This window comes from Astatotilapia calliptera, chromosome 15, assembly GCF_964374335.1.
Source record: "Astatotilapia calliptera chromosome 15, fAstCal68.1, whole genome shotgun sequence".
Taxonomy (NCBI): domain Eukaryota; kingdom Metazoa; phylum Chordata; class Actinopteri; order Cichliformes; family Cichlidae; genus Astatotilapia; species Astatotilapia calliptera.
This window is the reverse complement of record NC_137436.1, coordinates 18,256,987-18,283,883: the sequence shown is the minus strand read 5'-3', so window position 1 is coordinate 18,283,883 and position 26,897 is coordinate 18,256,987. Positions and strand designations below refer to the sequence as shown.

General features: G+C 39.4%; 1 protein-coding gene across 1 annotated transcript in view; it reads left to right on the top strand.

Moving 5' to 3' along the window:
• The window catches only part of syne2a (spectrin repeat containing, nuclear envelope 2a), an 83,706-nt gene extending 57,125 nt beyond the window's left edge, over positions 1 to 26,581 (top strand). The window contains exons 83-109 of the mRNA XM_080290046.1: positions 200 to 382; positions 540 to 653; positions 746 to 894; positions 1,639 to 1,786; positions 2,157 to 2,251; positions 2,984 to 3,215; positions 4,070 to 4,267; positions 6,188 to 6,295; positions 7,516 to 7,671; positions 9,782 to 9,940; positions 10,613 to 10,779; positions 14,740 to 14,902; positions 15,215 to 15,405; positions 15,715 to 15,865; positions 16,501 to 16,683; positions 17,303 to 17,440; positions 17,664 to 17,855; positions 18,233 to 18,509; positions 19,456 to 19,524; positions 20,814 to 20,947; positions 21,081 to 21,207; positions 22,539 to 22,741; positions 22,845 to 23,021; positions 24,428 to 24,556; positions 24,731 to 24,922; positions 25,018 to 25,100; positions 25,171 to 26,581. Of these exons, the coding sequence (XP_080146172.1) occupies positions 200 to 382; positions 540 to 653; positions 746 to 894; positions 1,639 to 1,786; positions 2,157 to 2,251; positions 2,984 to 3,215; positions 4,070 to 4,267; positions 6,188 to 6,295; positions 7,516 to 7,671; positions 9,782 to 9,940; positions 10,613 to 10,779; positions 14,740 to 14,902; positions 15,215 to 15,405; positions 15,715 to 15,865; positions 16,501 to 16,683; positions 17,303 to 17,440; positions 17,664 to 17,855; positions 18,233 to 18,509; positions 19,456 to 19,524; positions 20,814 to 20,947; positions 21,081 to 21,207; positions 22,539 to 22,741; positions 22,845 to 23,021; positions 24,428 to 24,556; positions 24,731 to 24,922; positions 25,018 to 25,100; positions 25,171 to 25,378 (4,326 nt within the window). The 3' untranslated portion in view covers positions 25,379 to 26,581. The remainder of the gene's footprint in view (positions 1 to 199; positions 383 to 539; positions 654 to 745; positions 895 to 1,638; positions 1,787 to 2,156; positions 2,252 to 2,983; positions 3,216 to 4,069; positions 4,268 to 6,187; positions 6,296 to 7,515; positions 7,672 to 9,781; positions 9,941 to 10,612; positions 10,780 to 14,739; positions 14,903 to 15,214; positions 15,406 to 15,714; positions 15,866 to 16,500; positions 16,684 to 17,302; positions 17,441 to 17,663; positions 17,856 to 18,232; positions 18,510 to 19,455; positions 19,525 to 20,813; positions 20,948 to 21,080; positions 21,208 to 22,538; positions 22,742 to 22,844; positions 23,022 to 24,427; positions 24,557 to 24,730; positions 24,923 to 25,017; positions 25,101 to 25,170) is intronic.
• Positions 26,582 to 26,897: the final 316 nt, after the last annotated feature.

The window sequence follows — 26,897 nt, the reverse complement described above, 5'->3', positions numbered from 1 at the left end:
AGAAAAGTGTATTTTGTTAGAAAAAGAAGCTCTGATCTTCTGCTTTATTTAAAAAAAAATCCTCAAATAAATTAGATGAAAACAATTTGAAAGGTTAAAAAGTTTTTCTGTTAAAGCTGCTGCTTAAAATTAAACACACTACATGGATATATATGAATATGAAAAATCAGAATTTTGTGTTTTTTGTTCTTTTATCCAGAAGTTGCAGGGTGCTGCTGAAGAGCTGCAAAGCATCATGGGAGATGTCTTAGCAGCATCCAAGCCTCTTATTGGCCAGCTAGAACCACTACCTGCAAATTTAATAAGATCAGAAACCAGACTGCTGTCGCGTGGCATCCTGTTGCTAAACAAGGCAATTGCAGAGAAAAAGAGGAGTGTTGAGGTGAGGGAAGTTATGTGAAATATTTTACCTGTGCAGTTTTCTTTCAGTCTAGCTTCCCACCGTATGAGAATTTATTATCGTCACACTGAGTGCAGAGGGACACTTTCTCAAACTCAAACTGTTATATATACTCAGTTACATTTCTTTGAATGTGCAGGAGGATTTAGAGCAACGTAAACTATTTCACGCCCAACTGGAGGTGTTCAAAAAGCAGATGCAGGACTTACAGCAGAAACTAAAGGCCGGCAAAGATAACACAGACTCTGTAAAGGTTCGTCGGACTCACTATTGTCTACATCCCTGTACACTTTATTAACAAATGCTCTTAAACTACAGTTGTTTCAAATATACCTGGGTTTGCAGCAGGTACTCCAGGAGCTCTGTGGTCTGTTTCCATCATTGCTGGACATCAGAGACATGAGTGGCCACGTGAATCTTAACAAACAGGAGTCAGAGAGACTGCACGTACTTATCAGGGAGTGGGTCGAAGTCATGACTCGTTCATCAGACAGGTGAGGAAGTTCAATTCACGAGAAAGCAAAGATAGTAATCTATGTGTAGCTGTCTGCACATTTAACAGTTTTTCAGGCAAATTCAGATATTTATGTATCACATAGCAGTGTTCAATCATCATAAACAGAAAGTGTACCCTCTATTCTTAGGTTTTACATATTATAACACAGTAAATATAATTCTTATCAGGGTAAAGGTTAGCTAAATACAATCTCTTTTATCTTTTATCAATTTTAACTCACTTTTAAAAATAAATAAAATTAAAATTACTTAATTTTTATTTTGACTGTGAAAGTAAGAATTGCACGTCAGTTTCGTTGTTCAGTGTTTGATTGCTACAATGGCAATAAAAGATTCTGATTCTGAGGAACAACAAGAGATATTACACCGCGTCTGTTGGGAAGCACTAATGCAGCAATTCATTACATTTTTGTTAAATGAGTAATATATGGTGTATGCCATATATGTTATATGTTATATATGTTATATATTAATTTGAACTTATAGTTACTTAATTTTAATTTCTGCAATGGACCAGATTATTTTTATTGTGTCCTGATACATAAAGCCTCATAACTGAAGGTGGGGGTGTTTTTTGTAGTGTTGTTGTCTATTGCCAAATTCTTCTGAGGAATAACTTATTGTGTCATTTTCTGGAGACAATGGATGCACTGAGTGTTCTTTTTCTGCGCTGTAGTAAAAGAAAGCTTTGCATGTTGATGTATGTTACATTTCTTTCCTAGAGAACTGCAGGATGAGTGCCAGCGTTCCCTGAGTTTTCAGGAAAAGAGTGGAAGATTGACACAGATCAAGGAGAAACTGGAGCAGGAAGCAGTGTGCAGAAAAAACCCGAGTTATCCAAGCCTTCAAGAGATGCTGATTGTCCATCAGGTAGAATATGTTTTATTCATTTTTAGTTATAAAAACTATGTAAAAACTGCTCTATTAGCTCATTTTAATCAGCAAAGTTGATAATCATCTTTATACCTCCTATAAGTAACTATTTGAAAAATTTGATAATTCACTTTGAAGCCAAACTAATGACCTCCTCGACCCAGTAATTTCATTTATCGCTGAGACTGAGAGCATTGCAGCACTGGAGCAATTTTCATGTTATTTTGAAGAAAAGCTGTAATGCTGCAAGAAATGTAATTACAATTTTATTACACTTTTGAAATGTTTAATCATAAACAGTGTTTATTTAAAAAAAGATAAAGAGTGATGTAAGAATCACATTGTGCCCTCTTTTCTGCTCCCACAGAGACTTCAGGCTGACATAATTGTTGGACATCAGCTTCTGCAGCATCTTCTCTGTGATGCAATCAAATCCATGGAAAAAGAAACAGGAGAGAAAAGGTAAATGATGGATAAGTCAAGAAAAGGCTTAGAAGTAAATACTTTGCATATAATTATTTTACATAAAATGCTTATTTGTTGTTGCTAGTGTAATAAAATAACAAATGTATCAGTAGAATTTTCTTTAAATACATGAGACATTAAATGGTCAAAGTATAATCATAAAAGAAAATATTTGTAGAGTGCATACCCTTTTGATTTGTGTGGGAAATAATACAGCTGCAAGGATCCATTGCAAAAGACAAATGGGGGTGGTGATTTGACTAATGAGAGGTGGTTGTTTTGAGGTCTTAAACTGACTGAAAATAAATTACTGTGTGTGTGTGCATGGCAGACAACTGCTGTATTTTTCCTCGATGTCCTTGAATCCATCTTTGAATTCTTTGAGAAGCTTGGAACGGTTTCAGAATTTTGAAAGAACCCAGAGGGAATTTTCCCTCACTGCTGGAACCGCTGCTCACAGCTGGAAGACATTTTTAAGATCCCACTTATTTTGCAGTTGGTAATTTATAGATTGCAGATAAATCAGCTGTGACAGAGATGTCCTTATGCTGCATTAGTTGTAAAATTTTATGCTTTTTGTTTTTATGTGTGTATGTATGTGGACACACTGTAACACAGTTTTTATCGCCTCCATTTTATTTTATTTGTTTATGTGGTTTTACTTTTTGGTGATTGTTTTGGACCCAATGACACACAAAAACTGAAATTGTATTTTGTTGGTTTGTACAGATCTGAGCTCACGGCACAAGTGGTCAGTTTAAAGAATGGCTGGTTCAGCTCCGTGGCTCTGGCTGGTCAAAGCCGGACCTTAACAAAGGAACAGCTGCACCAATGGAGAATCTACAAGAATGGTTTGAAACATCTGTGGAAGTTGTTGAGGGACGCTGACTCTTTGCTGCCCCCAACTGGACGCTTTCTCTGTGCAGTGGATCAGCTGCAGAACTGTGTCGATGATTACCAGGTCAGTATAAAAATGTATTTTACAATGCAGTGAGAAAAAAATTTTGTTTTTTTCTATATAAAGTCTGACCATGAAGTTTAAGTAATCCACCCATAAAAATGTGGGGAGATTTGCTACGTTCATGAAGATTTCACAGTTCTCAAACCCACAGACACTGAATCAGGGCATGCGTGTTACCAGGAGAACGCTCATTGTTATTTTTTACGAGATTGTGCACTAGAAATTCCTCCTATGGCTGCGGGAGTACATCAGCAAAAGACATGTCTGAATGGCAATCCATACCATTGTGTGACAGCATGCAAAAGTTGTTGTTGTTTGCCTAAACCAACACAATCTTTGCTGATGAACCAGCCGTACTCACCAGGCTTAGCTCATTTGTCTATGTGTTCAAAACCAGAATCAACAGAGACAATTCAATTCAGTTAACCTCAGTGTTATTTTATATAGTTGCCTCAAGGCGCTTTGTATTGTAAAGTAAAGACCCTGCAATGATACAGAGAAAACCCCAACAATCAAATGACCCCCTGTAAGCAAGCACTTTGGCAACAGTGGGAAGAAAAAAATGATCTTTTAACAGGAAGAAACCTCCAACAAAACTAGGCTCAGGGAGGGGCGGCCGTCTTCTGTGACCAGTTGGGGGTCACAGCAGACGTGACAGCCATGCTGTAGAAGAGAGGAACGAAGGAAAAGGGGACAGAAAGGGACTTCAATCTAGAGCAGCTGAAGTCCCAGAGATGCATGAGAAGAGGGCTTTGAAAGGGAGATCAGTTATATTAACTTAACGTTTTAGGTTTTTAATGTTTTTACTCAAAAGTTTCACCCTAAAGACTATTTCTCCCCACATTTTTTCAAAGTGTATCACAGAGTCTCTGGATCAGCACTCCACTGTGTACACCCAGACACTGAAGGCTGGAAAACATCTGTGTGAAACAATGAAGGACTCAGAGTGTTACAGTCGACTGCAGTCAGAGTTTCAGGCCATAGATGAAGCCTGGCAACGAACCACATCACTACTGAGGGAAAGAAGAGACATGCTTTACACCACTGTTGAGGTAACATGCCTGTGTTTAATTTTTAGCATTTTTATGCTATATCTGAATCATCAGTTATTTAAAAGTGTACGAGTAAAATCCATATCCGAATCTCACTGTTTTGATTAATAGTCAAAAGACTTTATACAGTTCAGAAAGACCCAAGAAACCCAAAGCTGAAAATTCAGAAAACATAGAGGTCAATTTGCCATAATTTCCTGGGAATTCACTACCATCAGGGAACTGCAGGAGACAGATTCATGTGTCACTTTTAACAAAAAAAAGCCCACCCACGTGAAAGGTTTTTATCAATCATTAACAATAAAGAATAAGTTGAACTTTGGTGAAATAAAGGTCAGCACAGCAAACTCCTTCCCATTGGTTTTCACTGCATGAATCATATTCATTCAGCTTAGTTTTACTCCATAGCCTCACCAGGAGGGCCCAACCCACAGATTTATAGCCGCTGACAGAGCAAGTCGTTCTCATTCACTTGGATCATTTCTCGCTGTTCTGTCAAAGACATTCGCCAGTTTTATGCACAAGGTGTCCTTTGGTGGCTGAGCTTGATATACTGGATTGTGGCACCCAACACATCATACCCAACATGTTAATACAGCATGAACTGCTGTATTTGATTTAAACTAATCAAGCCTAACCCAAAGGATCAAATGAAAGTATCAGGAAGTAAAATTTAAAAAAATAAATAACAAACAACAAAAATGAGTGCGTTTTATTACCACACTCCTAACATACACTTGTAGCTCTCTAAAATAGAACAAGTATTGCCTCAACTGTTGTATCAAGGCTCCAACACCAAAGGAAATATTTTGCATAACATGGAAAGATGTAGGTGAGAAAGAAAATCTACACATATAAAAGGCAAGATAAACATTTACCATCCACTCTCCAGCTTAATCAAGAGACAGCATATTAGGTTTTACCTTAAAACTGCATTTATATCACTGCCTGATATGTTTTGAGTATTTAGAAAACTGCACCTTCAGGAAAATCAAGAAAAAGAGTGTGTCTGTGCACTAACAAAGGAGTAGGAGGTGTCTGCTTTGCATGACCCATATCTAGGACCTGATCCCAACCAACCCATACATACACACACGCACACACACTCAGGCTGGTGTGTTGCCCTGGCACTGAGCTCCTGCCAAGAGGGATCAAAGAGCGACTCAAATCTCTCCATGATCCACATCCAGAGACAGCTGGTTGCCAGTGTCTGCCCCTTTCATTCCTTCAGTGCTTTACTGTAAGACCTAGACAGACCAGACATCGAACAAAATACCACCCTAATCTTATATTACAAGTAATACCTTTAAAAATACCTTTAAAAATACAGATACATGAGCACACCCTTTCATTATTTTTCGTCAAGTCCTGCTAAGCGTGCTTGCTCTCTGACTTTTAGAATATTCAGACCCTAACATTTGTGTTGGGTGAGCTGTGTTAATTATGACATCTGACTGGTTTCGTGACCAGAGAGAGGTCAGGCAAAGTTGTGTTAACCCCTTTAAGCTCAACAGGATCCAACCCGGACAAGGGAAATCCCTCTGAACAGCGTTTTAAAGGTCAGATCACACATAGATTGATAGAAAAACAGAATTGACTACTGCAGACATCATACAGAATAATATATTACATTTTTAAGGACCCAAAGAGCTATGGTTTTGTAACATTTAAAAAAAAAATTTTCACTCAGGATTTATCACAGCATCTGAAAGCTTGACTGTTAAAAAACTAAGAACACTGATGACATTCTGAGTTTTTTCCTTTTATGAGGTTCATTAAATTTATTTTTGGAAGGCACATTTGGTGTCTGATAATTTAACATGTTAAAGCTGTCCCTGTCTTCTCTGAGGCATTTTATTGATGTGTTTTCAAGCACACTCCAGAGATCTCTGACCGCTCTGTGTCACGCTGCTTGTCTAGATGTGGTCTCGGTGTCAGGATGGAATCAGCAACATCGTGTCTGAAATGCACGAGTTAAAGATGAAACAACAGACGTGTGAAAGACCGGAGGACTCCGCTCTTATCCAGGTGATTTAATATAATATTGTAAAGGATGTGTTTTCATGTGTTTGTGAATGTATGAAAAGTAGAGGGATATAAATTGTAGAAAACTGCTGCGGGTATTTCAGAGCTCCACTTTTCTAACAGTGGAGTGAAAATACATTTCATAACATACTGTTTAAGAAATGAAGGCAATTTTTGATAATAAAATGAGCTGCTATGCTGTATGATTTCCAGACATAATAGAACCTTTTGTACTCAGTTGTGCAAATGAAATCTACCTCTATTCATCAAAGCAGTTAAAGAGCTTTTAAGCTTTATTATAGTTTTATTGCAATCAGCCTTCACAAAGTTTCAACAGTAATGCAACTCCATATATAATAAATGTGCATGTTTGCTACTTTTCCAAAGCATTAAATTATCTAGAAAACACACAGTCTGTAATTTACAAGTGTATCAAGATCAAATATGTAGAAATATGGCCTTTGGTTCTGTCAGTGCAGAGAAGATTAACTCTGTTTAGATTCAATTTAGATTTTAATGCATGAAAATACATTTCAATTTGTGCTTTAATATATCAAGGACTATCAAGGGTTTCACTTGCATTCCTGATAATAGGGTTTTCACATTTTAGTACTGCGGCTTCTTTCGCCAAGGACAGTCACCTTCTCTGCTTCGGAAACAGTCTTTGAAAAACTCTTTGTCTTAACAGAGTAGGACCTCGTTCTCTGCAAATTAATTCTCAGAATCAGATCCACATGCTGCAGAAAAACAGGTACTGAGGGTTGCCAGCAGTGGACATTGTGTAATTTACTGAAATAATATACTTACTGAAAAGAAACAGAAGAACAGAAACTGTTTTGTCATTGCTGTGACACTGAAAATTTGACATCTCTATATGCCATTGGCACCTATATGACAGTAACCTATCATTTAAATCCCAATAAATCATTTGCAGTTTTCTGGACTGGTCTGAAAACTAGCCAGTTTCTGAACACTTCAATTTCATCAGTAGCTACCCCCATCCCACCAGAGAACCCCTGAGTTTACCCCCACCCCTCCTTTATTTAATATCCCCATGCTTTCACTCCCCTCCCCCTTTCTACCCCTTCTACCCTCCCCCTGTCCCGTCCACATCCTTTTAATCTGGACGGTCAGAGCGAAAAGAGAGAAGCGTGTTCACACACAACTTGTACATGGCTATCTGACCGGGTGCTCAAGTGTGCATGCTTGTGTGTGTTATGCAGGAGACTGAGCTCTCTCTGCAGCATTTGGCCATCGGATTGAAGGAACTGGCCAACATGAAGACGGACCTGTCCCAGTATGTCACGGCCAGTGACTCGGCTCTGCTGGAGAAGCAGCTGGAGCAACTCCACAGTCAGTGGGAAGAGCTGTGTATGAAGGTGAGAACTGACAGAGAAGTTTATATGTAAACAGAGAGCGGGGGGACTGTGTGTCTTAGGGACTGCAGATGAAACAGGTAAGAGAGAGAAAGAGAGGTTGGGGAGAGAAGGAGGGAAAAGTTGCTACCAGCTGTGTTTTGGCGGTGACCAGCAGCACAAAGCCTTACACCACACACAGAGACACGCACACAAACACACACAGACACTTACACTCATTTGTGTGAGAAAAGAGCCAGCATGCGCAGGTTCATGGAGGGAAAACTGCATCTGTCTCCTTTTCAGCAATTTGCCTCCCTGCAAGCCAAATGACTTGTTTGTTAATATTTCCTCTGCAGTTTGGTGAATCTCACAGGTTGTTTTTAGATTGTATCCAGCAGAGCTTGTTCTGCTCGTATCAGCCAAGTAAAGAGAAGTCTTTTTAAAGTGAGAGCTTGAAAAAGTCAGGCTACCACGAGCAATCACATGAAGCTGTCTAAAACAACAGGGGGTTAATTCTGTAACTACATTATTGCAGAAAGTAGCTCCGCTGTATACACACAGGCTCAAATTCCTGCGACTAAGTCTTTCGGCTTAGGCACAAAATCACTCTTTTTCTTGAGAAACACACAGTTATGACAAGCTCTATACATTTTTGTCAGGGATTATGGTTTAATTTATGCTCATGCTAATAGAGTCCCCAATTATAGTCCACCTGCCCCTGTCTTGGCAGGAGTTACTGGGTTTCACGGTTATAGCAACAGCAGCCAGGAATGCATTGTGTGTGTAGTACTCTTGTTTTCTGTATGCAAACTGAAGTAGTTAACCTTAACTTTGCACAATACCATCATGTAATTGCCTGAAAGCCATCTGATTTCTTCCAGTAAAGACCACTCACTCACAGTTAGGTGTGTGTGATTTTTGTACTGAATCGTTTTTGTTAGTTTGATATAGAAAAGTCTAGACAGTAGTCTTAAAACGAATTTTTGTTAGTTTCAGCTGATAGATCACACCAAACATTTTTAATCCGTATTCATCCCTGACATGGCCGGGGGGCGTGGATCTGAGCCACTGCAGTTTCCTCTGCATAGTTAACAGGTGGTAGGTGGGGGAAGCCACCGGAATGGGTCTGATGAGCAGATGGCTCGGCTGGGCTAAGGGGGATTCAAGGGACTGGATCTATTGTTCCAGGGAAGCACTAAGTCCTCACAGGGTGACCGCGGCTCACAATGCACCCTAAATTCTCCTCCATTCCGATGCCAGTTCATTAAAACCAAAGCGGGGCTCATTTTAAAATAAAAGTGTCACTGAGCAATAAACTATGGCTGATGTAACATGCCCCATGGGCATGCTAAGCCCTTTAGCTTCAAAAAGATTATCACCCCCCGCAGCAATGAAATGGGGTGTTTTCATGGTATTAAGCTGTCATTAGGTAAATGGACCTTGTTAATTTCATCAAATATCAAGACTCTCCTGGGGATTTTTCTCAATTCAGTTGATTACTGATGAAATGCTATTTAACTGTAGCAAGAGAACATTTTTGCCACGTTTTAATCTTTAATACCATGTAATCACACATTTTTATGCTTTGGGGCTTTTGAAGTGCCCTACAAATTTCATCAGTTATACACCCAGTTGCACCAAGTTCAACCACACAAATGCTTTTTTGTGCACTATATTTGGGTCAGACTGTTTCTTGGATGCATACCAAGGGGAGTCAAAACAATTAACCCTGTTTCAGACTGGACTGACAGTCATAAAGAGGTTCGTCACCACTCTTTTTGTTGTTTCCTGCAAGTTGACAGTAAATTTGCCAACGAAAGTACCACGTTTACAACTATAGATGATTTTTCTCTCCATGATCTGCTTGTTAATTGTAACAAAACATTGTAAAAGATCTTGGAAAGTTTTAGTTAGAGAACCAGTAGATGTGCTCTGCACCATAGCACTTTGTAACTGCCAGCACTGAAGATTTATTAGAGTGAATTATTTTAGCGGGGCTTTATATATTGTAGCAGTATACCCAATGTGCAAACATAGCATGGTGATTATCTGAGAATAGGTAGTTCACACTTGTAATCTTTAACTTATAGCACTGCTTAAACACCACTTTTATTGCTTTGACTCTTCTTAGGTGTCATCGCGCAAGCAGGAAATCGCAGATCGTCTCAATGCGTGGACCATCTTCAATGACAAAAACAAGGAGTTCTGTGATTGGCTGACTCAGATGGAGCACAAAGTGTGCCACCGGGGAGAGCTGAGCATCAAAGAAATGGTGGAGAAACTAAAGAAGGTACGAGGCGTTGCCCAACACTAGAGTTTCACAGACAATAATCACCTCAATCAACAAAGGGATTGTTTATGGGTATTATTTTGACATTACTTTGAGGAAGTGTGTGTTCCAACAACTACTTCATGAACTAAGGCATTCATATAAGCTCTATTTTAAGTCCATATATGAACTACATGTGCTGTGTTTATAACAGATGGTGGCCTAGAATTGATGATCTATAGGCCTTTTGTTTTTTCACAACAGTTGTCCTTCCTGTCTCAAGATGAAGTATGATTTCAGTTATTTTAGAGGTTGTGTTTTTTTGCTTGTAGATGACCGGAGAAAATTGGAGCCCCTTGTCAGTACTTTTTATTAAGATAGTAGCTAAAGAAAATACTTTCTGGTAAAAAACCCAGTGCTTAAGGGAATGGAAATGGGCAGGTTGAATGACTATAACTCATCCATTTTATGGCTTTGCACTAAAACTTGATTAGGTGTGAACTTTTTCCCGATGAAGAAAAAACAGACAACATTTGGCTAATTGCCCTGTATCGTTAATCATGAGTTTTGATGTGGTTTGAGAACCACTGGAATAGTTTCCAGGTTTTCCAAGGTTACTTGCTGTTTTAAGGACTAAATGTTCACAAAGGATATAATGTTCATATATCAGCATCGTTTCATGTTTCCTTACAGGACTGTATGGAGGAAATTAACTTGTTTAGTGAGAATAAAAGCCACCTGAAACAGCTGGGAGAGCAGCTGCTCTTAGCCAGCGACGAGGCCAAGCAGGCACAGGTCCACGAGTCGCTGCAGGAAGTCAACCAGCGCTGGCACAACCTCTTCCACCAAATCGAAGCCAGGTGAGAGCAACCACAGCCGCCACAGAAGCTGCATGGTGTGACCTGCTAACAAAAGTGTTTATTTATGCCAGTTAAACACTTTGCAAAAGGCACTTAAGAAAGCAAATTGTGTATATACAGTGTGGCTCCCCATTCAGGAAGCACCTTTCAAAGACTAAAGGTAAAGTTATGGTAAGAATAAAAGATGAAGTGTGTATTTGTGCATGTGGCCAATGGTTTATAGAAGATTCAGGTTTATTGTGTATAGAACCAGCAATTCACATCATTATCCCCCCACCGAGCACTTTTCACATCAAACCTGCTCAGCAGTAAAAGGCATAATTAAGGACCAAAAAGGCTGTAATTAAACAGCAGCTCTTCTGGGTATCCATCCACCTGCTGCTGCGTTAGCTATGCTCTGCAGCTGTCAGGAATACATGGCCTCCAATGTTCAGACTGCAGAGGTTAAGCCTCTGTGTTTGTAAACTGTTACTGCCCCCCCTGACCCCTTAAAAACAGATGGACAGTCCTGTGGAAGAGCAGGAGATACAGACTCCTCTTTTTGCACTGCTGTTTAGCCCCTCCACCTCTATCATGAAAAAAATTGGCTGCGCCTAGCCTCAGACGGGAGCATATGTCCACTCTGAACCCCCCCCCCCCCCCCCCCCACCCCCACCCCGTAGCCTGTCACTGGGATAACTATTGAAGGTGGGTGGGTGGGAGGGAGGCATATGTCGGTATGTATTAATTGCTGATTTTCAAATTGAGGCCCTCTCAAAAGACCCAGTGAGCAGATTTAAGCTGGCTTGACCACATGTAGACAAGATGGGAGCCAAGAATTCTTGATGGAGAAGAGTTTCTCTGCCATCCTGTAGTCTGCCAATAGATGAACTACACTATCTCTGTTTTTTTAACTGTCTGCCTCTGCTAGAAACATGGCATGCACTTTTTAACCCCAGAACAGTCAGCCAACGTGTGCTAGTGAACTTAACCGAGCAAAGTCCTGGAGCCTAAATTAATTTAGATGCTTCTAATAGAAATAAAGTGTGAAACTATGAGGTTTCTTTATACACTTCTGTATGTAAATTGTAGAAGTGAAAATTCTGCACGAATGAGGAGCATTCATGCTCCTTATCTATGTTTTATTTTCAATAGCTAGTAGGCATGATTTAAATAGTCGTGTTTGTAGCTAAATCTTTAGTTCAGGGAATAATTATCTAAAAACATCATACTGGATTAAACAAGTACTGTAAGAACAGTAGATGCCTTTTGGAGGTCAGTGTCTGGCTAACTTTGAGCCCTCCTGTGGTCAGCTGTACTTTATAGCCATGCATCCTCTCTTATCCTCCAGCTCCTTTCTGCTTCATTTTCTCTATCCATTCTCTTCGTGTCCTTTTCCTGAGCGAGTGCCTCTGACCGGGTTTTGTTTCTTTGTTTGGCCTCGGCGTGAAGCTGCTGGCCTTTGTTAGCCTGTCAGAGGTGCAGAAGGAGTGAATGGGAGAAAGAGACTGGTTAGTGGACCGAGTTGGTTGCATCTGCAAAGTGGAAGAATGTGTTTCTGAACAGAATTTATACTGACTGTATTAAGCCACAGTAGTTTCTCATACAAACGATCAAAATATACATTAATGTTTTGACTGAAGCTGGGAAAATGTTTGAGTTTGGGTTTTTCTTTTTCTTTTTAATTTTCCATTTTAATCCATTCAGTAAGTGTGTCTATTTAATAATGTGCTTTTTAATAAAACAGTAAATTTGACATGACTAATTATATTTTAGCATTGAAAATATTATTTTGATTATAGGGCTTGCTCATACTGATTCATTAACCTTTAGATAAACTAGAGAAAATATAAAGTTATTTTATATTTGCCTTAAACGTTACGTTGGTTGGCCCAATAATATCCATGTATTCCTCTTACTCCTTTATTAATTGACCAAACAAACTTGGCATAGAAGTACTAATGAAGGTCCTCACCCATGTCCAATGACAACATCATATTACCTAGCAACCACCTACAATGGGTTTCTATGACCCATTTGTAGGTCACTTTCATTTCTACTACTACTTTGATGTATTTCCAAATACTTTAAAAAAACTGTTTTTTTTTAAAAAGAGACAGTTTGTAAAATGTAAATAAAAATGAATTCATTGATTTGCAAACCTGATAATTTTAGTGAACCTCTGCTCTTTTTTTACCTAATCGTGTTACTGATCTGTCAGCAATTTAACTAATTAGTAACAAAATTTTCCTCCAGGTGTTTTTTCTTCTTCTTTTTGGCTCCACTTACATTTCCAGCCTTTTGTTGGCCACTTCCCAACTTTTTTGAGGCCTGTTGCTGCCATAACATTCTCTCCTCAAATGTTAAAATGTTTTATTTCAATATTTAGGATGTTTTCTACGGTCTGTTGTGAATACAATATGGGTTTGACACAGCATCCCAACTTTTTCTTAACTAGGTTTTCAAAATATGCCGCTCGTTTACATTCTCACTTCTCCGTTATCTGTTGGGACCCTTTCATACATTCTTGAGGCAGACAATCACACTTGCAGCTGGTTTTTTAGTGCTTATTATTTCGGTGGAGAGCGTCTCCACTCTCACCCTTGACAGGCTCTGCTGGACCTCGTCAGCAGAGGAGGAAGGATCAAATGGGTAAATTAACTCAAACTCCCAAATGGGGCACACTTCAGGCTTTTAATGCTCAGAAGAGAGCTTTTATTGTTCCATACGTTGCTATGACACCAGTCACTGTGGCGCTCTATGTGTGTGTGTGTGTGTGTGTGTGTGTGTGTGTGTGTGTGTGTGTGTGTGTGTGTGTGTGTGTGTGTGTGTGGGTGTGTTCTTTCATACGGGTGTTAGTTGCCATGGTTACTTTAGAAGTTCTAGTAAGGATACCTGAGAAGGTTGAAGGCTAGTGAACTCCTTCTTTTTGTTCTTCATTCCTTCCTTCTTTGCTTCCTTCCTTCTTTACACTGTTAATGCTTAACCCTTGAAAAGCAGGACTATAAAATAATTGCCAGAAAAAGTCTAGAAATTCGCAATGGGAATGTTGAAACTCCTGATGAAATTTATAAATAAACAAATAAATATAAATGTGCATATATGAATTTTAGTTTCTATCATATTTGCTACATCAGGCATTTTTAAATGTATTTTATTTCCTAAAATGTATTGTGCAATTTATTTAAGATTTTTGGGGAAAAATAGTCCTGATGATGTAGAAGTCTCAAAAACTCTTAATAACTATGATACACTTAGCTTTAAAGGGTTAGCAATCATCAGTTTAGTACTTTGATTACTTTAACCCTCTAAGACCCGAACTCTTCCACGGCATGCATTTTTAATTTCTCTTTGATATTTGGGCTGATTGGGACCCGATGAATGTAAAAACAAAGAATTACCAGATTTTTTTTTTTAACCTAATTTTTGTTTCTAAGAAAAATGAGAGCCACATGTGAGGATATTCGTTTAAAATTTTGATAGAACAGTGGCAGTATAATGTCCTCGTAAGTGGATATCAGGCCCTTGTAGAGCAAAATTGAGTATTTTGGTCTAAATAACCCAAAACGTGATGTCCACATACGCCAGGTCCTAGGAGGTTAATTATTCACATTTTTTTTTAATTTTGTAATTAGTTTGTTTACTGTAAGGTTTATTGTATTATATATCATTTTTTCTCCATCTTTCTCTCATTCACTAGTTTTCTTTACCCTTATTTTCTCGTTCATATCCTTTTTTTCTTTCACTATTCTCTGTGGTCTTCTGTACTTTTTTGTATTCCCATCTTTTTATTCAATTTTATTTCTATTGGTTTTTGTTTTTTAAACTCAGGTGATTGTTCAGCAGTTTCATCACTTAATTTTAAACCTTAATAAGGGTTGAAACCCCCAGATTGTTATTTGTTAATATCAAATGAAGGCGTTCAAAGAGATTTTTTATCTTTTTTTTTTTTTTTACATTGATGTGGTTGTGTCCTTTCAGGGTGAAGAAGCTGAAGGAAACTCTGGTGACGATCCAGCAGTTGGATAAAAACATGAGTAACCTCCGCTCATGGCTTTCTCGCATCGAGGCCGAGCTGTCGAGACCCATCACCTACAGCGTCTGTCACGAACAGGAGATCCAAAGGAGGCTGGCAGAGCAGCAGGTGGACTTCACAACACCTTATGACATTATTATTATTATTAATGTCAAACAAGCAATTTGACATTTTTAATTTTTTCCCTTTTTTTTTGTAAACCCTTTTTCTCTCTTTTTTGTTTGTTTTAAAGGTTCTTTTTCACTCCTTGCAACTCTTTGTCTGTTTATGATTAATAATTCATATCTGTCCTTTGTTTAATTTGGGGAGAGGTGGTCACATGCAGTGCCTCACTGTCCTCTGTCTGTGGACTGATGTTTAATAAATGAGGTTTGTAGCACAGTATGGACCAATGTGATACCTGTCCTTATGTCTGTCCAGGAGCTGCAGAGGGACATTGAGAAGCACACGGAGGGCGTAGCATCCGTGCTCAGTCTGTGCGATGTGTTGCTGCGGGATGAAGATGCTACTGGTGGCACTGAGGCGGAGAGCGACTCCTTGCAGGAGACCAGCCGCAGCCTGGACCAGCGCTGGAGGACCATCTGTGCTATGGCTCTGAATCGAAAGCTCAGGTACTGTAGGAGCTAAAGAACATACTGATGTTTAAACTTCTATGTCTGTTACTGTAATTTTCTGTACTGTCACAAATATAATAAATGAAATATGACAAAATATTAAACAAACTGGACCCAAATGTCGATTTGAAGCTCATGATTTTTAACACGGGGTCTTCTTTATGTTACTGTTCAACTGATGTCACGACACAGATTCTTTTCTAAATAATAATTCATGTTGATTAAAAGTTTTAGGTTAATGCTTTAGACGTACGCAGAGTCTGAACATTACAGAAACAAATATTCCATCACGATGTCTGCTCGCAGGATTGAGGAGACGTGGACACTCTGGTGTAAGTTTCTCAATGACTACTCCCGATTTGAGGATTGGCTCAAGATGGCTGAGCGAACCGCTGCCAACCCCAACTCAGCTGATGTCCTTTTTGCTGTCGCCAAAGAGGAGCTCAAGAAGTTTGAGGTCAGTTGTTGTGAGGTTAGCTTGATGAAGATTTGTTTCTGTTTGATCATCAGTAATCTTTATCAGTTTGAAGTTGGACGTTGCAACTCAAGGGATGAACCAGTGTTGTGTTTATGCAAAACAAAGTACCAATTTTAAATTGTGTCTTTAGCCAAAAAGCTATTATTAAGGAAGGTAGACAAGGAGAAAAGGCTGAGGTATGCCAAATTGCACAAGAACTGGAGTGAAAAACCGTGGCAACGCATTTGATGGAGTGATGAATCCAAATTTTAAGTGTATCAGTTCAAATCGTCGTGAGCATGAGCTGCCAATGCAGTAAAAGTAGACTTGGATAGAACACATAATAGAACCCTATCAGTCATAGATTGTCCTTGAGACACTGCAAGAATAGTTCAGGCTATATAAAAGTAAAGGTGGTCCCAAATATTGAATTTCAAGGTCATTAAAAGAATATAAACTCTGTCTTTGCCCTATATATTGTATTTCCATTGATGTTTGCACATGTTTCAATAAATCTTAGATAAATGTTTTTCATTTTCTTAGAAAAATATAATAAAGAAATCGAGGATGTTTCAATTCTTCACACTGAGGAAATAAAGACACTGAATTGTCCATGCTTCCTCTCTCTTCTTCAGGGTTTCCAAAGGCAGGTTCATGAGCGACTGACCCAGCTGGAGCTGGTCAACAATCAGTACCGCCGGCTGGCCAGGGAAAACCGCACCGACCGAGCCAGCCAGCTCAAAGCAATGGTCCATGAAGGCAACCGGCGGTGGGATACACTGCACCGAAGAGTGGCCGCCATCCTCCGCAGGCTCAAGGTACAGAAACTTTTATTTTTGAAATCTCATTTTAGATTTCTTTTCAATTTATTTTAATTTCAGTCAGTTTTCAGAGTACATTTTCAGTTTTAGTTAAATTTTTGGTCCTAATATGGAGCTGGTGTTTGTCAGATTCACATAAAGGCCACTGACTCATTGAGTGTATTTTTGTTTTATTCTAATTTCAAAATCACAACATGATGCACGCAGGCAATGTTACTTTCTTTGTTTGACATTTAATTAATAGGCAAATTCGTTTGTGCGTCCTTACTGAAATTATAGTAACGCGACTGCTCGGTTGCAGCATTGTTCAGAACAGTTTGAAATAATAATTGTGTAATCAGTAAAGCTGTAAAAAGGCCCCCTGCTAATGTGTTGATCTATGAAACGGGCTGTTTCTCTTAATAAATGTCATAAATACATTTAATTCTGACGCCATGTGATTTCTCCTCGTTTTAAAAGTCAAATGTTTCCAGTTGTTTTTATAAAAGCTGAAATTGTCTTGTGTTGCACATTTTACTGTAAATCTCCGGCTTATTATTTTAAATTGACAAGTTGGCATTAATGTCAAGCTTTCACTAGAGGATGTAATGAACTGCTTTGCTTTCTTCTCTCACAGTATTTCACCAGTCAGAGGGAGGAATTTGAAGGGACCAGGGAAAGTTTGCTGGTGTGGCTGACCAACCTCGATCTGCAGCTCACCAACGTTGAGCACTTTTCAGAGAGCGATGTCCATCAGAAGATACGGCAGCTCAATGTGAGGCACAGCTCATGTACTGTACACACACAAAACCATGTCTCCTAGTGATTATAAGAATTGCATGTTAAGATGCTTAAGGTCTTGGCTTTAGCTATGGCAATATTTTGGAAAGAATTATTTGTTGAATGCTTTTACAGATATTATCAGAAGCTGCGTTTTGTTCCTTTGGGTTTAAAGGCTCAATCTCTGTCCACTCATTCATCCCTTCGTCTTCCTGCAGAGTTTCCAGAAGGAGATCACCCTGAACACTGAGCGCATTGATGGACTGATTGTATTTGGAGAGGGCCTGATCCAGAAGAGCTCACCGCAGGATGCGGCGAAGATAGAGGAGGAGCTGGAGGAACTGCACTCCTACTGCCAGGAAGTTTTCAGGAGACTGGTCCGCTTCCATCAGCGCCTCAGCCAACCCCCTGTAAGCCTAGGCGCACACATTTTTCAGATTCCAGTCTAATTCAAGCAGATATAACAAAATGTCTAACATATTATAAATAAAAAAATATCCCTTATCATTTTATAGATTTTCCTTTGTATGACTTTTATACATGCATGCAGTTTTTTGTTCCATGTTTTTAAACCTATTTTAAATATCCAGCAGAATATTTTCCAGATATGTTCGTAGTTTTTGGCACCGATCCATACGCACGTGTTTATTGCTTGATTCTATGCAATTTTTTCAAATTATGCATAACATGTGAGAGGCAGTTCTAAAACTAACAAGGACTTGGTGTGTGTTACCAGTGTAAGGACAGGTATGTATCATTCACACTTGGCTTGGTTTCTCTGTCCTAGATCACAGAAGAACCAGAGATCCCCTCTACCACCTTTTCCCTGGAATCAAGCTTGGAGCTGATTGGCCGACCGTGGCTTGGGCGTAGCTTTGGAAGCCTTCCAGCCACACCCACTCTCCTGCTGTCCTCACCCCTGGTGCGTTCAGGGCGGGAGACACCGGATTCACTGGCTTTGGAGTGGGACCACACCGTAGACGTAGGAGGGTCATCATCACATGAGGATGATGAGGAAGAGGAAGAGAACGAGGAAGAGGGAGCTTACTTCAGTGCGCTGTCAGGTATCTTTAAAGTCTGCCTCCAAGGGTGTCAAACATAAGGCCCGGGGGGCAGAACTGGCCCACCACAGGCTCCAATATTGGCCACTGGGAGGCAGCTGCTCTGATCACAGATAAAGACAACCCCATTTATACCAAAGCACCAAAATAAATAAGTAGTAGATAAATAACAGTGTTACAGTGTTATTTCTAACAATTTAACCCCAAAGAGTCGTGCTGACAGACATCCTGGGTCAGCCCAGACCTGTAAAATAAAAGTTAAAAAGGGAGTTAATAAGAGGTACAAAACATACAACTAACAAGTAACTCCTGCTGTCATTCTGCATAATCACAAAGAGCCAAATCAAGTTCTAGAGACTGAGAGCGACTCAGCATTTAACTTGCATCGTTTTTGTGATGAGTCACTGTGTGAAACTTGCTTGACTAACTGCCAATGAAGACAAAGACGAAAGCCCAGCGCACATTTTTTAAAAACAGGGAAAATCTGCAGATGTCCTGAATAAATTAGAGAGGATAAACATGTACATTTCTGCCTTGACAGTTCAAACTCGGTAGTTTAGGCTGTGAGTTAAAAATCAGTAATCAGTATTATTATAAAAATGTCAGGTTGCTGAGATGTAAAGTTTTCTTTGTTTGGTTGTTTAGTTTTCACACCAGCTGAAAATGAATGTTATTCACTACCAAAAAACAACTGACTCATAAACCACAGCTCAGTCATAAGCATGGAGACAAACGATCCACAGCATCATCCATCGGAGCCCTAAAAAGCAGACCAATGTTCAATGTTGCAAAAAAGGAGGCAAGCAGACAAAGAAAGAAATCCAAAAGACCAAAAGACTTGGACAAGTTTGAGCCTTTTCCTCTCATTTTTCAGTTTTTAGTTTGGATTCTGGAAGAAAGGATGTCTTGTTTTAAAGAGATTTCTAGTCTGACCCCTCTCTCCTCGCAGAGGTGGAGTTGACTGAGACCCTGGAGGAATTTATCGAAGCCTCAGAGGCCCCGCTCGCCTCGTCACTGGGTAGGCTCAAGAGCATCTTCAGCACTCACCGCTCTGCTCTTCATGCCGAAATATTTCCAGAGAATAGCTTCCTGCTGCTCATGTATCACTTGGCATCCAAATGCTTGTTGTGCTGTCTCTTCCACTTGGATACTTTACTGGTTTAAGGAAAAAACACCTCGAGTGTCCTTTTCTTGTATATTTGTAATATAAATGCCCAAAGTCTCTACACTTCAAAGTCCTGGTCTGCTTATGATTGATTTATTTTAGGTCTTAATATTTTTTGCACTTTTAATGGGTTTATTTTTTTCTTCAGGAGATTTTTTATCGTTATCTGAATTTATGTCTTCCCTTTTTCTCTTTTACATCTTACTTTCAGCGGTCCAAACTTTGTTGTGTTAATTTCAGCCTCTTTCATTTCATCCTTTCATCCTCTTCCAACATCCTCTTTTATCTTTGTCTTTTTTTTATATTGCAATTCTCCAACACACTCACATTTGCCCACCTCACTGTCCTCCACTAGTTTCTAGAACTTTACAGTGCATGTAACACTAGGAGGTAGGAAAATGTTGTGCTGTGTCATCCATAACATTATTGTTATTTATCAATTTCCTTTGATAAATAACAATTCCTACCAGTCTATGCAGGTGTTTTCCAGTTGTGGCCTTGCCTACTTGGCTCTTTGTGCTGTAATCCCTCTTTTTACCGCTCAAACATGTGAAATAAGCACTGAGTAAACACCACCATGCAGATCTTTGATTTGTTGTTTGCAGGGTTATTTGTTTGTTTTTGCTCGAGTTACGTTCCAGATGTACTTAATTTAGTAGATCTGAATACATCTGATTCACTGTAGTTGAACCTCGAATGTTTGCTTGATCACACCAGACACATCAGCTAAAGAGACAGTAGTAAATGCCAGATGCAGATCTTACAGTGAATCAATCCAAAAACTCCCACAAAGGAAAGTTAAGACCAAATGGTTTCTTAGCAGAAAGCTGGTGTCCTGCAGTTAAAAGGAGACCTAATGCTTATTTCCAGCTCCCTTTTTTTTATTCTGCAGTTCCATTAAAATAGCATGTTTCCACTTTTTTTATTCCAAAGAGAAGTCTGAGAAAGACCTGAGCATTTTTGTGTGTGCATATTTGCAAATGAGCATCTAAAACTGTGAACATCCAACACTGAAAAATATGTCAAAATAGGTAAAAGATAATAAAAAATATTATAATAATATTGAGAATACAGTATATCTAAATGTAACATTACTGGAAAATACTGACAAAGACTCATTTTTTATTATTTTTGCATCTCAGCATCAAGCAGGTCGGTGGCTGTACAAGACTCTCCGAGATGGCAGGCACTGGGAGACAGAGAAACTGAGTCTGATACAGAGGGACACACTGAGGCCACACCCACTCTGACCAGTACCCCTCTAAAGCCGGGATATGTACGCTTCAAAAACTTCTCTCTAGTAGTTAAACTAATAATAGCTCACTCTTGGGAATGCATTTGAGACAAAATATGCAGACCGTGTGCTCCTCCAGATGTAATAACTTAAAGTGTGTTTGTTTTGTTTCCAGCTGAGTCTCATGTCTGAGTGCAGCAGGAGCATAGAGAGCATCAACAGAGTGTCGCTGATCCTGGATGACGTGGAGCAGCCGGAGGAGTTCGGTCTCATGGGACTGAGTGCCTCAGACAAACAGTCAGGTGAGCCTCAAAGATGCTGAACGCTTTGCAAAAATCAGCAACATCAGGTAAACTATAAACTGTATGTAAATGATGGATATAGTAGGCCATAGTAACCGTGACATCACACTGTTTTCAAAAGCAGGTTTGCGTTTTTGTTTTTTGTTTTTTAAATAATATTATTAGCACTCTTTGATGGCTGAGGGCTCATTCTGGGCTGTGCTAACTACATATTGTTGTACCATCCCGGAGGAGTTAAGCTACCTGTGTAACCTGTGTAGGGTCCAGGTATCACTTCATGTTACCAGTAGTGCAAAACTAGTGAAAAAACAGTCAGAAAAGTTGAGGAAGGAAAAATGTCAGTGGCTTCCAGCTGTAAAACCACTCCTGTTTTTGAAGGTTGCCTCATTGTTGCCCCTTCAGTGCAACTGAGGGTAATTTCATTAACACCGAGGCAGCGGAAACTGATCAGTATCACAGAAGTTTAATTGACTTGATACTATTTTCTCATTAAAAAGGGTTACTCAAATTTTTTTGAGCAGTGTGTTTACTACCATTTCTTAAGTGAGTCAGCAGTATCTTGTGGTCTCATTTCTTGTCGCTTCAATACTTGCCGTGTATTTTTCTGCTTCTAGTCACTTGAAGTTGCCAAATATCACTAAATGCTCTGTGGTGTCGAGTCATCACTTCATTGTCAATCACTTTCTGTGTAGACGCAGCATCAGTAAGCAATTGGACTAGAGCCACGCCCTGTATTGTATGCTGCTTCTTCTGCTATTTTATCCAGAGGTGTCCATAATTTATAAATAAGCTTGGTACTGTCTTCAGTAAGACCAAAATAGTGACATCATAAACCAAACACAGAAGCATTAGCGCATAAATCAAGTGAGCAGAAGGTTCATTTTCTCACGGAATACTATTGCTTCATTTTGAAACTGAATAGGTTGCCCCCTACTGGCTATTAGAAATAGTACTTCTTTTGCACTTCCACATCAGCTTTCCTTTTCAGCTACATCAATCTTTTTTATAAAGTCTCTAACTTGAAGAAATGCTTGAAAGTAGTTTAAAAAAAGAGGGAGGGGTTGGACAAGAGTCACTGAGTGGTGTTTAGTGCTTTAATATCAGTGCACGAACATTAGCTTAGACTGCAGAGCTTTGGCAGGAAACAATTATAAACATTGCAGCAGTTTAGCCAGTGAAAGCATTTTAAACCCAGACGTGCATCCAGAAAAAAGCAATGCAAGTTTGGTCTCTGTTTCCTCTGTTAACTGGCCCCTTTGCTGCTGTTTATTTCTGTGAGCTTGAGCATCTTCAGCATATGTTTACATTCAAAGATGTTCGTGTACTCTTAGGTGTGATTGAACGCTGGGAGTTGCTCAAGGCACGGTCCAGATGCAGTGAGCGTGACAGCTCTGAGGAGCCTCAGCAGCTCAGGTGTGATCTCGACAACATTACTTCCTGGTTAAAAAATGTGATCCCGGAGCTGGACCGCCTTCAGGAGCCTGACCCAGCAGCCTGTATTGAGGAGATGGAGGCCAGAGCTAAAGAACTAAAGGTAAGATTTAATACTAAACATAAAAAAGAGGAATTTGTTTTGATCATTAAAAAAAGCAAAAATAAAAAAATGGATGATTGCTTTTTTTTCTTTTTTTTTGCAGGAGATGCAGAAAGTGTTTACTCACTACAAGTCTATCATGCTGTCAGTCAACCTGCGAAGTGAGGAAGCTCCAGAAGCACAGGAGAGACTGACGAGTATGAACAGATACTGGAGCAGAGCGTGTACTGGCCTCCAGCAGTGGGACCTCAGCCTGAGGAAGAAGCTCATGCAGTGCCAGGTAAGAGGAAATACCACAACAGACTATTAAAAAAAACTCGAGACTTGTTTTAAGACTTGAAAAATATTTTATTCACATCTTAAAACCTTTCTAAACTTAAGGATAACAGCAGTATTAACACTTTGATGAATGTTCACTGTTCAAACAAGCTTTCACAAGTAACTGATTTTTGTGAAGTTGCAGAATCTTTGACAAGTGACAAGAAAAAAGTGACAAAACTATTTTCAACTTGAATTTTATTGATAACATTATTATTTCCCAATTTTAATAAATAATACTTAATTAAGATTAAGTATTATCTTAATTAAGTATTAAGTGTTATTGTGAATTATGCAGTGATAATTGTGTAATGACTTTCATGCAAATGCTGGTGCAAATAAAGTCACTGGCCACTTCATTAGTTACAGCTTGTTAGCACTGGGTTGGACCCTCTTTTGCCTCCAGAACCGCCCTGATTCATCATGACATAAATTCATCAAGGTGCTGGAAACATTCCTCAGAGGTTTTGCTCCATATTGACATGATGGCTTCACACATTTGCTGTAGATTTGTCGGCTTCACATCCCAAATGTGCTCTCTTAGATTGAAATCTGGTGACTGTGGAGGTCAGTTTTGTACAGTTAACTCATTGACATGTTCACAAAAGCAGACTGAGATAATCTGAGCTTTGTGGCATGCTGGGTTATTGCTGAAAGCATAAATAAGTGAACATGGTCAGCAACAAGACTGAGGTTTCAAGACTCAAGAAACCAGCCTGTCTGGCACCGACAACCATGCAACATCACCATTCTTCCCCTTTCTGATGCCCTCTTTGAAATTTAGCAGGTTGTCTTGCTGCCATGTGATTGGCTCATTAGATTCTTGCGTTAATAATAAGTTGTACCTAATATAGTGGCTGGTGAGGTCTTGGTGAAGTTGGTGCATGTAAAGCATACAGTGTGCAAAGTATTAACCTCCTAGGACCTGGTGTCCACATATGTGGACATCACATTTTGGGTTGTTTAGACCAAAATACTCAATTTTGCTCTACAAGGGCCTGATATCCACTTACGAGGACATTATACTGCTACTGTTCTATCTACTGCTCTTATTTTTCTTAAAAACAAAAATGAGGTAAACAAAAATCTGGTAATTCTTTGTTTTTACATTCATCGGGCCCCAATCAGCCCAAGTATCAAAGAGAAATTAAAAATGCATGCCATGGAAGAGTTTGGGTCTTAGGAGGTTAAAGAGGAAAACTATTTTTGAAAAGCAGATGGCAAAAATGTTTTTTTCCTACCATAATTTGGAAGGGAAAAAAATCTAGTTGATGTAAGTAGAAATTAAAATGTCAAAAATGACATGAGCTGAGGTTTCAGCTGAACTGCTTCACTGTAACAAATGACCTTTAACTTTTTCCCATACAGGACTTTCATGAAAGCCTCCACTCTTTGCTGCTGTGGCTCGCTCACGCAGAGAGCAGACGCTACGCAGTGGACATCGGCCACCCAGACACGACTCTCACAGCGCTGCAACAGCACAGCAACACCCTCACTGTAAGCAGAGAGGCATGTTTGGTTACCCAACAAATTGAAAAAAAGTACTGTCCTCACAGATCTGCTGCTGACACTGTGTTTACACTGAGCATGTGAAGTCAAAAAGTTTTATCCAGTCATTTATTCAGCTTGATGCTAGAAATAGTTACTATTTTTGTTGGTTGTGGTCTGCAGGCTCTGCAAAAGGAGCTGCAGGACAGGCAGGCTCATCAGGCCTCCCTTCAGACTCTGTGGTCTCAGCTCCAGCCTGAAGACGGCACAGAGGAGAGCAACGAGGCCCGGGAGAAACTCCACGTGACGGGGAGCAAGCTGAAGCTGCTCCTGAAGCAGGTGGACGGCGACCTCAGCAACCTGCGGCAACGTCTGGTAAAAGCTCAAAATATTTTCTTTCTGCACATCCAAGAGCTGTCATGAATGTTTTTTTTTACAGCATATTAACGTAGACGATTTATTTACCTCAGGACTGTGAATCTGCTACAGCCGCCCAGTGTCAAAGTGTTTCTCAGGAGGCTGGAAATTCAAAGAAAGGCTCCTCCACTCAAAGGTAAGTAGCAGCGCAGATAACGTTGTTTGTATTTCATGTCTTCTTGCACTAAATATGATGTGTTTTGCAGAGAGAAGCGGGAATCGTCTCCCCCTCGATCCTTCTTCTACCGGGCCCTGCGTGCCGCCTTCCCTCTTCAGCTCCTGCTGCTGCTCCTCCTGCTCCTGCCCTGCCTGATTCCAATGTCGGAAAGTGACTCCAGCTGCACCCTTACCAATAACTTCGCCCGGTCCTTCTACCCCATGTTGCATTACACCAACGGCCCACCGCCCACTTGATTGTAATATTCATGCGATAATAGAAACTTTCTAAAGGAAACGGATGAACGTATGTCACCATGCTGTCATGTTCAGTTTCCCGAAGACTGAAAACTGTAAAGATTTGCCAGCAGCTCTTTTGTCTTTCCATCAAGAAAAAACTCACCATGCCAAAAAAACCCCCCCAGGTTTTAACATCATTCAGGAAATCAATCACTTTTGCCACTCGGAGACCACCGACCATCCTCCAACACAAGGATTATCATCAGATGAGGGACGAGTCACCGAATCTATTTCTAGTGAGGTACAGTAATTATCCTATTAATTAGGTAAGAACACGTAAATCACAGCATTAAAAAAAAAGAAAAGCTACGTATTATGAATAATGATTCATTCGACAGATGACGAAGCCACAGTGGATTTTCAAACTCAGTCTGAAAAGTGAAGCAAGTGCACAAGTGCCTTAAACCTGAATCGTTTCTAATGGTGGCAAAAAAAAGTCAGGTTATATAGAAGTGCATGAGAAAACGACCCTACGTCTTATTGAGTGGCGATCTCAGTAAACACTTTTCTGATGAGTTTCATTTGTTTTCATTTTGTTTTCACTTTTTTAATAGAACATGATGCTCATTGTGTACAGAAAGGCCCAACTAAAGTACAGATTAGGGCAGTGTCACTGACAAGTGGCTACCATATGACGATTCATCATCCTCCACTTCAAAACACCAAGAAAAAGTAAGCAATAGGGTGGCTACAGCCATCATTTACATACAGTTTGATTTTTCACCAACTAAACTGTTTTTTTTGTTTATTTTTTAATCCAGCCAGACACTGAACTCTTGTGTTTTTAAGATTTGCATGTTTATATTTCATTTACTTCATGAACTCTTCACATTTCATTTAATGTTTTCCTGCCTGCTCGACTGAACTCTGCAGAACAGCGCTGATTAAATTTGAATGTATTTGATAAAAAGCCAGCTGAAAGTCTTTTTTAAAAAAAAAAAGAAAAAACACATTCTTGTATACTGAGTTTTTTAGATGTGATTTTGTCTTGACTAGATTGTGAGTGGACATTTCCACGCCTCCTTGCACTGTTGAAACACTGTAGATTCAGCATGATGTTTATGTACATAATGCAATAATATAATGCTTATTTATAACTTGAAAGGTGGATTTATAATCATTTTTTTGTTCCTCTAGTAAATGTTGACTGATTTAAACAAACTGGCTTATCCTTTATTTTATTTTATTTTTTTGAGGTATCCATGCTACCAAACAGGGAAAATGCCAAACCTTGGCTAGAAACACTACAGAAAAACTACACAAGTTTTTTTTTTTTATAAGAGCATCTTGTCTGTCAGCTTTTTGCAATCTAAATCAGAACCTGAATGCACCTTTGTGCCAAACATATTTGCTTTTCTAAAAATCTCTATAGACTCTATAGGCTCCTCTTGTTTGTGTTCCCAGTGCATGTGTGCTATGGCAGTGCCAAGCTAACAAGCAGAAAGAGTACAGGAAAAGGAGAAAATGGATAATAAGA